At 44.7% G+C, this 12931-nt stretch overlaps 1 protein-coding gene across 4 annotated transcripts in view; it reads right to left on the bottom strand.

The window, feature by feature from the left end:
• Nucleotides 1–12931, bottom strand: part of DENND2A (DENN domain containing 2A) — a 98559-nt gene that overhangs the window by 19884 nt on the left and 65744 nt on the right. For all 4 annotated transcript variants that reach the window (XM_081956935.1, XM_081956933.1, XM_081956934.1 and 1 more), the window contains exons 11-14: nucleotides 8424–8489; nucleotides 7780–7857; nucleotides 6377–6517; nucleotides 4879–5027 (exon numbers count right to left, since the gene is read on the bottom strand). In XM_081956935.1, coding sequence (XP_081813061.1) covers nucleotides 4879–5027; nucleotides 6377–6517; nucleotides 7780–7857; nucleotides 8424–8489 — 434 coding nt within the window. The remainder of the gene's footprint in view (nucleotides 1–4878; nucleotides 5028–6376; nucleotides 6518–7779; nucleotides 7858–8423; nucleotides 8490–12931) is intronic.

Genomic DNA, 12931 nt, shown 5'->3' with positions numbered 1-12931 from the left:
AGGACCCCTCTCTTATGGCTAAAATAAGCAACCAACAGAATTGGTTGCCATTTCACAAGATCCTAAGTCCACTACCCCAAATGTAAAATCACTCTTGATGCCCAAGGTATGTATAGTTCAGTGATGACATGCACATGTAGCACCGAGTGCCGAAAAGGGAGCACTTTGTGCGTGTGCATGAAGCACAGGAGGCATTTGCGCCCAGGAAAATGAACTTCCGGTTTCCGGGGCGCACATGCGTGCGGCCAACAAGCCTTCCAGTTACTGCCACACATGCCCACCCGCCGATTAGCTGGCCAGCGCGCATGCTCATGCCAGAAAACAGAAGACCATCTCTTCCGGTTTCCAGCACTGCTGCACGCACAAAGTCCAGCTGATTATCGCGTGCGCATGTGCACCAGAAACCCGGAAGAAGAACTGGCAATGCCAGGCGAAATGGGTCCGTGTGCCACTTCGGGCAAACGTGCCATAGGTTCGCCATCATGCATATAGTTAGTAAATAGTTCTTTCAGTGAACAAGTGAGACATATATGAATATGACCGGCTGGAGTAAGACTGTGATAAATCCAAATTCTCCTATGTTTTTTTTAAATCGGCATGTACTCATTAAATACCTTCTGTTGAATTACTTGAAACATTCCAAACCATTGAACAATCTCAAACAGCTGCTTCAGGTCTGGGTTTTAACAAAGAAAGTGAGGGAAGAGGGACACCAAATGAGAAGCTAAACAGAAATAAAATCTTCCTTCAGAAACATAAAATAATTCCCATTTTCCCAAGCAAAACGGTTATTGTTTATGTGTTAAACTTGAGGATTTCTCCCTCACTCCAATTCCTAAACTGTGTACCATAATACTAAAAAGCGGTCTTCATGGCACATTTATAAAAGAAGTATGAGAATAACACAAAAGGCAGAGAAAAGATCCCTAAGGCAAGTAGAGCCTCTTTTATGATGATTCTGGAGTAATTCTACACCTCCTAAGGATGACCACAGTTGCCAAATACGATAGTCAGAGGAAAAAAGGATGAAAAATGCAGAGTGACAGGTTGCAAGAGAAAATGATTTCCCCACCCACTTAATAAAACATGTTTCCGACAAACTAAAGTAGTGACTATGATATCACCACTTGGTTCGTGTCCAAGTAATAAAGATCTGTGCAACGGAATGATGCGATTTGTATATACAGTATCTGAGCAAACATCTTCTCTTCTGAATTCCAGCTGGAACATGCAAATTTCCATGGCTTTATGAATACAACCCATACTTTGATTAGCCTTCCACCGTTTTTGCTTAAACCTCTCAATCTAGTTAACAAAGCGATAATCTTAATTTGTCAGAAGAAAAACTTTCAAAAGAAATATTTAGATTCCAACACAAAACATGGTTTTTTATATCCTTCACTTGTTGAAAACCAAACATTCCAGGTAAGAGAATTTAAACACATTTTCAAAATTTAGAACCACATAAATTAGGATCGAACTTTAATATGCTCCTTAAATAAATAAATAAAATTGTTCAGACCTCAAGTGTACATGTTTCCTTGGAATCACAGAAATAATGATTCCGTGACTGTTACTTTCTGTGATTGTGCCAAATGTTACACCTATTACTCAAGAAAATCTGTGCAATTACTCTAACTACAGTTGTGTATACTTTACTTGCATATAATTACTCATTTAAGCAATGTAACTTTTTTAAGCTAGAGAATGCTGCTGTTTTTACAAACTGAATCATCAAGGTTACACATTTTCAACATGGCTTTTAAAGCAGCACTATCTTTTTCTTGAGTTCACAAGCTGTAAAAAAAAAGGGGGGGGGACGAAGCTCTATTGCAGAGCGGTGCAATACTTGCAGGAAGTGCTTCCTTCAAATTGTACTGAATGGACCATTTTTTGCTCGTTTTTGCCCCCCCTCCGCCCCCAGGAACATTCTACAAGCCTCCCAAAGCTCTGCATGCATTTTTTGGAGTGGAGGTGGGGCAAAAAAATTACCTCTTCAAAATCATGGTGCATCTTATACTCTTATAGTCCGAAAAATATGGTATATATAAAACCCAGATTCTAAATACACTGTTTACAATTCTGCAAACACTTCTACTCTGTTTTCTAATCTTGTTTAAGACATTTAAAAGCAGGGTAGCCTGATAACTTCCAGGTATTTGAAACTTCAGCTCCCACTAACCTTGACTATACAGGTAGTCAACTTAACGACCAAAATGTCTGTTGCTAAGCGAGACACTTGTCAAGTGAATTTGCCCCATTTTATGACCTTTCTCGCCACAGTTATTAAGTAAATTGCTGCAGTTGTTGCCTGTCCTCTTATAATTGACGTATAATGAAGAATTTAAACTTCAGTTCACATTTTATGCAACAGATCTACTATATCAATTTGGTCTGCTCTTGTCCATTTAAAAAAAAAACAGCAATATAATGAATGAATGATTTTTCCTTTTTCTTTTTTTCGCAGCTTCACCATTCCCTCTCCTAGTCCCGTGGATGCAGCGGGACTCACTGGGAATTGTGAAAACAGTCAGGCTGCTGAAACTTGAATAGGAATCATTACTCATCTGTTAAATTTTGCCTTTTCTGGTTGGGAGGAAAAAATTTACTCTCCCCATCCTTTTTAAAAATGGATGAGGGCCAGGCGCCAGCTGCAGAAAATCTTAAAGAGATCCCCCGTTTTCCCAAGGTGTGGGAGGAAGAAGTTTTTGTCCAAAGAATTGGTGAGCGGAAAAACAAAGGCTATCTATGCAGGGGGATGAAAAGGTTTGAAAACTTCCTGCTCAACTTCTGATACTCACATTGTGAGCATATTTTAGCTTATTGTAGTGTAAATAATCCTACAAAGGAAGACCCAATAAAGGTAGAAAGTGAATTCTTAGGGCAGGGGTGTCCAAACTTGGCAACTTTAAGACTTGTGGACTTCAACTCCCAGAATTCCCCAGCCAGCAGAGCTGGCTGGGGAATTCTAGGAGTTGAAGTCCACAAGTCTTAAAGTTGCCAAGTTTGGACACCCCTGACTTAGGGGTTCTGTATAACCATGCAGATTATGTACAACTGGGAAAGAATCAAGAATCTGGATATCTTTGAATGGCTGGAAACTACAATAATTAGAACAGAGAACTTGGATAATGGTCAGGATTTTGTTTTGTTTTTGAAGTGAAAGCTACTTTCTGCTTATCAACAGATTCCAGGACTATTTGTATATGTGTTTTCTGCTTCAAAACGATGACAACCCATTTTGAAATAGTGCAGAACACGTAAAACATAAGCTCAAGTACTTCTTAAGTTACAAATACTGAAGCCACACAAATCCTTAGAATGAAAAGATGGAAGGGCAATCCCGCGAAACACTTCTGTTCAACAGCTGCATCATCTGAATCAGGCCTGTCAAACTGGGGGCCCCGCAAGCTGGATACGTTCCCCGCAAGCTACTTCCACCCCGGCTCCGCAAAGGCAAAAAACATCACGATCCGGCCCGTGACACAATCGAGTTTGACACCCGTGATCTGGATCCTTTGAAGTTCAAAATGGTATTTGTTCCAATGTAAACAACTAATGTAGAAACACTCATGTTCATTCTTAAGTCCTTTTATCTCTCTCTATATATATAAATGGCTGTGTGTGTGTGGTTGTGTATGTTCTAGCATAACTCTGGAACGCCTCGAGCAATTCCAACCAAACTTGGTACACAGATGACTTATTCTCTGGAAATAAGTACTGGGGTGGTAAGACACCCCTAACGCCCCTTGGGGGAGGGTGTTCTATTATGATACAGCCTGTTGTGCCTTCAAATAGATTCTACTGTACTGCCGTAAAATGGCTTCTACCGTACAGCTCAGTGGAGTTGCCATGGTAACGGCTTCGCGGTACTCCACAAGGGGACTCCCTCTGGTAAGGGGGAAAATCCAACATTAGAAATTACGTTTGGTTTGGACATTTCCCCCCTATAAATAAATACCAGCTAGTTATAAGCAATATTAAATCATACATTTTAACACTTACTGAACATGCATTCACCATGAGTTCCCAACAGCAACATTTTTCTCCAAAAGAACCCAGTAGTATAGTCAGATAAAATTAAACATTGGACCATGGTTTTATGGAGCAGTAGATGCAGTGTATCTGACTTTACAAAGCCATGCCTTTTTTTGTTTGTTTTGTTTTTGTTTAACAAGCAGCTATAAAAACATATATGATCATCTGACTAGTTCCTAGCTAGATGTTTTTAACCATGCAACAGAAAGAATACGGAGGACCAGATGCTCCTGCTGTCTCCATCCTCTGATATATTCTGCTATTCATATGGGTCTTTTCTGGGTTATTCAGTTCTGGAGTTCGTCCGCAAAGCCCAGCTATCATTACATCTTGCACAAATTTGTCCCCAGGAATCTAGACAGACTGTAGCAGCCACACCCCCACTGTCCCAAAGCGATATCCATAGCTGGCGATCAACCAAGAAGAGCCAGACACTCCTATTAGTTAGGGATCGCTGCAATTTTTACATGGAAAACATTAACATTTGAAGCCAACATCAGTGGAAGCCAAGAAAGGAGATATATACATCACAGATGTCTCAGCTCCAGAACTCTAATTGTGCAGAAGATACACTTCTGCCTTTTGAACCTAGGAAAAGAGAGCCAGCCACTACTCTAGAATGTAGGCAACTGATAAAAACTTTAAGGACAGGTAGACTGGATCAGGGGTCTCCAACCTTGGGAACTTTAAGACTTGTGGACTTCAACTCCCAGAGTTCCTCAGCCGGGAACTCTGGGAGTTGAAGTCCACAAGTCTTAAAGTTCCCAAGGTTGGAGACCCATGGACTGGATAGTAGTTGGTCCACCAGGTAAGGCAGAGAAATAGGAGACAGACGGTTACCTGAGCTTGTCTGCTATAAATATCACCCGTCTCTCCAACAGCAAGGAAGCAAAGACTCTGCTTAAGTGCCGAATGCTAAGCGAGGAGAACAAGGACTCAAAATCAACATGTTCAAGTCTTGAATCAAGTGGTCGACACAGCTCTATAACCTGAAACAAAGAATTCAGGAGACATACAAGATGTAAAATCAACTCAAAAGTCAGTTCTGACCTGAGCAACCTATTTAGCCCTATTCTTAAATGTGTAAAGGGGTGGTGGTGGTGTTAGACTCTGAGAATACCAATTGCAACCTTTCCAGACCAATGGAAATTTGTTTGGTAAATTTGCTTTATTCAAAAGCCCCTCCCCCAGATTGGAATCTTCTATCAGGAAGAAACCAGGGGTGAAATCCAGCAGGTTCTGGAGAACCGGTAGTGGAAATTTTGAGTAGTTGGGAGAATTGGTAGCAGAAATTTTGAGTAGTTCAGAGAACCGGCAAATGCTGGTCCCAGAGTGGGGTGGGAATAGGGATTTTGTAATATCCTTCCCGTGCCATGCCCACCAAGCCACGCCCACAGAACCGGTAGTAAAAAAAATGAATTTCACTGGAAGAAACAAATGTGCTGATTCCTAATTATGATTTCCACATCCTCCAATGAATGTCTCCTGCCCTTGCATTCCCCCCAACCCTTCTGTACAATCAGACCTGAAAGAAAAACACTTGACTGCTATCACTATTTTTAATTTTTAAATGTGTCTGCAAGATCCGGATTGGCACTTTGCTATGCAGAAAGCCACTTTGCTTTCCTTTTTGAGGAAAAAAAAATCTGCAGAAAGCAGTTACCATATTTTCCGGAGTATAAGACGCACCCTTTTCCCTCAAAAAAGAGGCTGAAAATCTGGGTGCGTCTTATACACTGAATACAGCATTTTTTTGCCTCTAGAAACCTCGCCCCTTCACCAAAATGGCTGTGCAGAGCCTTTAGGAGGCTTTCAGAGTGCTCCTAGAGGCTGGGGAAGGCAATGAGTGAAAAACAGGCCATTTTTTGCTCAATTTTGAACCCCCAGCCCCCAGGAGCACTCTATAAGCCTCCTAAAGGCTATGCATGCCATTTTCTTGGGGGGAAATGAGCCTGTGTTTGTGAAAAACAGGCTGTTTTTTGCTCATTTATGCCCCCCCCCCGCCCCCAGGAACACTCTACAAACCTCCTAAAGGCTATTCATGCCCCTTTTTTGAAAAAAAAACGGGCCCGTTTTCATGAAAAAATGGGCCGTTTTGGGGAGCTCTGCAGAGTGCAAAAAAATTTTTTTAAAAATTGCCTCTTCAAAATCTTGGTGTGTCTTAAACTCCGGTGCGTCTTATACTCCGAAAAATACGGTAATTGAAGGACTCAAAGGAAAACATATACATGGGAATTTGCAAGTGTAGCTCCTACTTTTGAAGGGTGGTTCTAATCTAGATCAGTGGCTTTTTGCCCTTAGCAGACTTCAACTCCCAGAATTCCCCAGCCAGCATTACTTCTGTTCCAGAACCAGGCAGGAAGTTCTTGATGGAGATAGTCCGACCCAGGGCTGGAAAGGGGGCTTCCATGACACTCCTCATGAGCGGCTGGACCAAGGCAGGAGAAATGCCACGTCTTTTCTCAACCTCATCCAAGATCTGAACAACAGAGAAAGAAAAAATAGAAAGGAGAACATTATGTATTTTGCTTCAGGAATCTACTCATTTTTCTCCTCTTGCTCGCTTTTCATTGTTGCCATATCATTGTTTGATGCCACACAAAACAGCCAATCATCAGAATCCCACTTTAATGAAAGAAGTTACTGGTGGGAAGGGCCTCTCTTTCATTTAGATGCCTAGTGCTGTTGTTGTGTTACTGCTTCTTCTTCAAGTTAAGTGAATAGCTTGCGGTGGGTGGGTATGGGATGCAGTGGCTCAGTGGCTAAGACACTGAGCTTGTCAATCAGAAAAGTTGGCAGTTCGGCGGTTCGAATCCCTAGTGAATCCCTAAGGGAGTGAGCTCCCATTACTTGTCCCAACTTCTGCCAACCTAGCAGTTTCTAAAGTATGTAAACATGCAAGTAGAAAAATAGGAACCACCTTTAGTGGGAAGGTAATAGCGTTCCATGTCCCTTCAGTGTTTAATCATGCCAGCCACATGACCACAGAGATGTCTTTGGACATTGCTGGCTCTTCAGCTTTAAAACGATGAGCACTGCCCCCTAGAGTTGGGAACAACTAGCACATACTTGCAAGGTGAACCTTGGCATGGGAAAGATAGTACTATGTGTTTTGGTCCAGAAAATGTATTCTTGGACAATATGTCCCCTTCCCAAAGTGCTTATTTAGCTATCTATGGGAGGTACATAGCAGGTCTGAGAACCATTTAAAAAAATGGAAATTGTACAAATAAAAAAGGAGGAGATGATGGTCTCCATCTCCCAGAGGATACTTTTATGATCCAAATTGCCTCTCTTCTCTAGGTCACGGGGTCTCCAACCTTGGCAACTTTAAGCCTGGCTGGGGAATTCTGAGAGTTTAAGTCCATCAGACTTAAAGTTGCCAAGGTTGGAGACCCCAGCTCTAGGTGACTATTTTCTTTTTTCTTTCTTTAAAAAAATAAAAACGGAAGGAAATGCTAATCACACCTCTCTTGTAGTATCTACTCTCAGTGACAAAAGAAGAAAAATGCATTTAACATACTCCAAAGCAGAAACAACTGGCCCTTGTTAAAAAGCACTTGGGTGAGATTCTTATCTAACAACAGCAAACAACTGTACGGAATTATCAGTCGGGACTAGATGTTCATCCCCTTGGTTTGAGTTGCACTTCCAATGGACCGGATATGGCCAGAGAAGGATCTCTCTCCTCCTCTGTGCCTACTCGCTTTGGGGACAGTTTGCATGCTCCTTCTCCCTCACCTTTGAGAAGAGGTTGAAACACCCCAAGCGGCTCACAATGCAATAAACTTCTGGAAGACGTTTCCCTTTCCCACTGGGCTTTCAAGAGAGACAGACACAACACAGATATACATAAACAGAGTGATGAACAAGAAGAAACCAAAATCACAATAACCTTCTATTCCATGCGCAAAGCAGTTCTTCCAACTTAACCTATTACTACAGATAGTCCTCAACTTAGGACCATGGGCGGGATTCAGCCGGTTCAGACCGATTCAGGAGAACTGGATGTTAATTTTAATCTGGTTTGCCGAACCAGTAGTTACAAGGACCGCCTGACTCCGCCCCACTCCTCTCAGGAGTCTCCATGTGGCCATTCATCCTGCGCGGTACGTACAGGGACTGTGCGGAGGCTCCGGGAGGACAAAAAATGGAGCTACCGGAAGTCTGGAAATGGGCCTGTTTCTTCCTCCAGAGGGCCTCCCATCGGGAGGAAATGGGGATTTTGCAGTAACCTCTTCCTAATCCGCCCACCAAGCCACGCCCACCAAGCCATGCCATGCCTACCAAGCCACGCCCACAGAAACGGTAGTAAGAAATTTTGAATCCCACCACTGCTGTGAGACCATCCTACTCAATTCCTGAAGACGAAACTAGATAGTTACCAGTATTCTTCTACAGTAGCCAAATCTTCGGCTGCCATCTTCACTAGTCAAGACAAATGAAAATGTCTCACTGAAAAAGAGAGAGTTTTAAATAAACTTTCTTCAATGACAAGGTTATGTTCAGTTCTAGAAAATATGCATATAGATGTTAAAAGAGCTTACACATTTTATACATACATCTTTTTTCATTTTTACAAGCCTAAATAGAACAATATAAATTTTTGTGCTGCTCCTACACTTCACAACAAACATGTGTAATACATGCCATCATCCTAATTGGGATCTCGTATGGTTAAGACGAAGGAAAATAATCGTCATTCATTCATTCATGCCACAAAGATGAGAGGATCAAATTATTTTCCAAAGCATCGGAGGGAAGGACAAGAAACAATGGTTGGAAACTAATCAAGGAGAGAAGCAATCTGGAATTAAGGAGAAACTTCCTAACAGTGAGGACAATTAACCAGTGGAACAGCTTGCCTCCAGAAATCGTGGGTGCATCATCAGTGGAAGTCTTTAAGAAGAGACTGGACAGTCACTTGTCTGAAATGGTATAGAGTCTCATGCTTGAGCAGGGGGCTGGACTAAAAGCCCTCCAAAGTCCCTTCCAGCTCTATTACCGTATTTTTTGGAGTATCAGACACACCATTTTCTCCCAAAAGAGAGGGTGAAAATCTGGGTGTGTCTTATACACTGAATACAGCATTTTTCCCCTCCCAAAATCCCGCCCCCTTTGCAAAAATGGCCACGCAGATGGTTTGTGAGGCTTCCAGAGTGCTCCTGGGGGCTGGAGAGGGCAAAATGAGCAAAAAACAGGCCATCTGTTGCTCGTTTATGCCCCCCCCCCCGCAGCACTCTACAAGCCTCGTAAAGGCTATGCATGCCTTTTTGGGGGGCAAAAAACGGCCCCGTTTTGGTAAAAAACGGGTCATTTTTTGCTCACCCCCCGCCCGAGCACTTTGCAGGCCTCTCAAACTCTCTGCATGACCCGTTTTTCACAAAAAATGAAACGTGCAGAGGGTTTGGGAGGTCTGCAGTGCACAAAAACCTTTTTAAAAAATTACCTTTTCAAAATCTTGGTGCGTCTTATACTCTGGAAAATAGGGTATATTCTATTCTATTCTGTCCTATCCCATCCCGTCCCATCCCATCCCATTCCAGTGCACTGCACTGCACAGCATTCTTCTAAATAAGATCAAGGTAATTACATAGCCCTCCATTTGTATATCTTTTGAGTCAAAATAGTTATTTTTGTTTTAGGGATTCTTTTATTTTTATTCTTTATTTCTCTATTATGATTACATTCTGTCTTTTTTTCCAGTAACTTGGAATGTGGTTTTCCATTAGAGGAATACTAATTCTACTGTACATCCCTACTAATTGCCTTTCCCCACTAGCACTTAGTCGCAGCATAAAATTACCCTGACAATATCGTTTTTCTGTCATTCCCTTATGTTATTTATTCATTTGTTTGTTAAATTTTTATATCCCCCATCTCATTCATCTAGCTGGCTGTTATTGCTTCCATCACATTTCCAGGCCATGAATGACACCAGATTAAGTTGTCTTTATCTGTACCAATGCCAAGCACCCAAATTTTGATCCCACGGCCACAGAGCTGCTGCAACAGCTATTACTTTGGGTACTGGGGGCAAGTACCATTTCTGCAGTACTGCTGTCACTCTGAATTGCCACTTAATACATCCAGATTTGGAGTGGTGATGGCCAGATACAAAGTTTTTAAAAGTCATACCTTTAAAAGTATTTTGGATAATTATATTTTACACGAACTTTATAATATATTCGTATATCCTTGCCTTCTTTTTTAGCGCTGAGACATAGTGACTGTCCCAACGACACCCAGCTGGCTTCTAGGCCTAAGGTAGGATTAGAAAGGGCGTTGGTACCTGATACGCCTCTTCTCATAGTGGGGGAGGAGTATCCAGGATGGGTTAACCTTGTCCTCTCATTGATTGGGCTGAGTCAGATAAGCTCTTTGGGCCACGCCCTGATCACCAGGTACCACCCGGTTATCGGCAAAGAACCTTATCCGACTCGCTGTGTCATCCACTCCAGACTTCATCTTAGTTTCAACCTTTATTTATTTATTCAACAGAACAGCTCAACCATCAAACATAACGCCCATGTTATATAACCATATCAGGCAGGGGCTGGATACTCCTCCCCCACTATGAGAAGGGCGTATCAGGCAGAACCAATGCCCTTTCTCCATAGTGAGGGGAGGAGTATCCAGTATGGGACGTACCAAAGCTTACACGTCCCTAGGGAGGGTTACCCATGTTAAGAGCTCGCACAAACCTTATGCCTCCACCCTGTGCACAGCCTGCAACACTATACACCTGAATGAAGCCTCTGCAGAGACAAAGGAGTCCCGTTTGTAGTTCCTCACGAATGGTGAGGGGGAAGACCACATAGCTGCCCTACAGATCTCAGTCAACGAGACCTGGGTGGCCCAGGCCATTAAGGTGGCCGTGCTTCGTGTAGAATGCGCTGTAATAGAGCTCGGTGTTTGCAGACCCCGTGCTTTGTAGGCAATAACAATACAGGCTCCTAACCATCTGCCTATGGTGGTGGATGTCACCTTGTTCCCCAGGGATCCCAGCTGGAAAGAGACAAACAGGGCTTCAGACTTCCTGTTCGGCCGGGTTCTTCTGAGGTAAATCCTCAGAGCCGTCCTTACGGCTAGGGTGTGCCACTTCCTCTCTAACGGGTGAGAGGGGTCCGGGCAGAAATTGGGCAATATCAATTCCTGCAAGCGATGGAAGCAGGAGCACACCTTAGGGATGAAGGAGGGGTCCAACCGTAGCACCACCTGTCCTGGTGGAACACGCAGAGATCCTCCCTGGCCGACAGAGCCTGTAGTTCGGATATCCGCCTGGCTGAGGTGATGGCCACCAGAAAGGCCACTTTAAGAGTCAAAAACCTAAGAGACACAGTTCGCAAGGGTTCGAAAGGAGGGCCTGTCAGAGCGTCCAACACCTTATACATGTCCCAGGAGGGGTACCTGTGTACCGTAGGTGGCTTAAGATTGGATGCCCCCTTGAGGAATCGCCTGACCATAGGGTGGTGAGTCAAGGTCTGAGACCTACCTCTCTGATTTCGTCCTCTTCGGAATCCGAATCGCTGTCCCCCTGGGAGGAGGCAGGTGGTTCTGGAAAATCTTCCTCCTGAGTCTCTAGCCCTTCTGAGACCCTAGGCACGGGGGCTGCCTGGGTCTGCATCTGTGGCTGCTGAAAAGCTGCTGCCATGCACTGCTGGAAGGCCCGCATCATCATATCCTGGAAATTGGGCATCCCTGATGTGGGTAGTATTCCCGCCCCTGTGCCAGCAGGTGTGGACGGGAAGGGCTGTGGTGAGGGTCCCGCTGCTGTTGGTTGTGGGGGTGATTGCCATCCTTGTGCAGCCCCCCAGATACCCAAAGTATCAAAGGGAATCTTCACCTGTGGGGGAAATCCTTCCCCAGGTTCCTGGCCAGGGGTAGCTCTCTTGCTGCTGGCCTTGTGGCAAATGCGCTCCAAGGCTCGGTGCCTCCGCCTTTCGTATTTGGAGCCAGGCTTTGGGGGCTTGGAGCTGCAGCCTGCCTCTTTGGCCTCCTTGGAGGAGAGGTGCTTTCTCTTTGCCTTTGCCTTGCCTCCTCCTCTTCCCTTAGTAGCCTCTGCAGTAGCCTCTGACCTGGTTAGCTGCTCCTCTGCTCCTCCAGTGGGGCTGCTGGCTGCTGGGCTGGAGGCTTGAGTCCTGCCGGCATCCTCTGTGCTGCTGGGCGCCGCCATCTTGGATCACGTGGTTCCAAAATGGCCGCCGGCTCCAATTTCTAAAAGTTCCACTCCCTCGGAACACGTGGAAGTGGCTTGTGCCTTTGGGGCTGCCGCTCAGCTTCCGCTGCCACTGGAGAGCTCTCTCTTTCGCTTCCTCCGTTCTCTTCCGAGCTTTGCGAGCTTCTGCAGGCCGCTATCTCTCTCCGGCACTTGCAGGCAGGTGCAGGCGCTCTGCTTCATTTAAAAACACCATGGTTCACCACTCAACCCCCTGGGGGGGGAGCGGTGGAACGTTCCGGTGCCGGCTGAGCCTCTCCGACGTGACTGCCTTCCTGGGGCTTAAAGGGGAGCGTCCCCTCACCTGCAGTCTCGATTAGTGCCCTAGGTCTCTCTTTATGACCTGGGCTGCGCGTTGCCCTGAAGGGCTTGCTGCGCGTGCTCTCTCTCTGTCTTCCCGGCCAGGGAATCCGCCAAGAGCCAGTTACTCACTCAGGCAGGGAGGCAGCGAATGCAATCAAGTAAACAGTGAGTTCAATCCTTTCTTTAAAATTTTCCAGGAGCTTGGGATGATCACAGCCGCCTGTTGAGGGGCTGAGTCGATAACTGGATGGTACCTGGTGACCAGAGCGTGGCCCAAAGAGCTTAGCTGACTTAGCCCAATCAATGAGAGGACAAGGTCAACCCATCCTGGATACTCCTCCCCTCACTATGGAGAATTCACTGTCTTCTGGT

This window comes from Natrix helvetica (assembly GCF_964273705.1).
Source record: "Natrix helvetica genome assembly, chromosome: 6".
NCBI lineage: Eukaryota > Metazoa > Chordata > Lepidosauria > Squamata > Natricidae > Natrix > Natrix helvetica.
The sequence above is the reverse complement of the archived record's forward strand: the minus strand, read 5'-3'. Positions and strand labels throughout refer to the sequence as shown.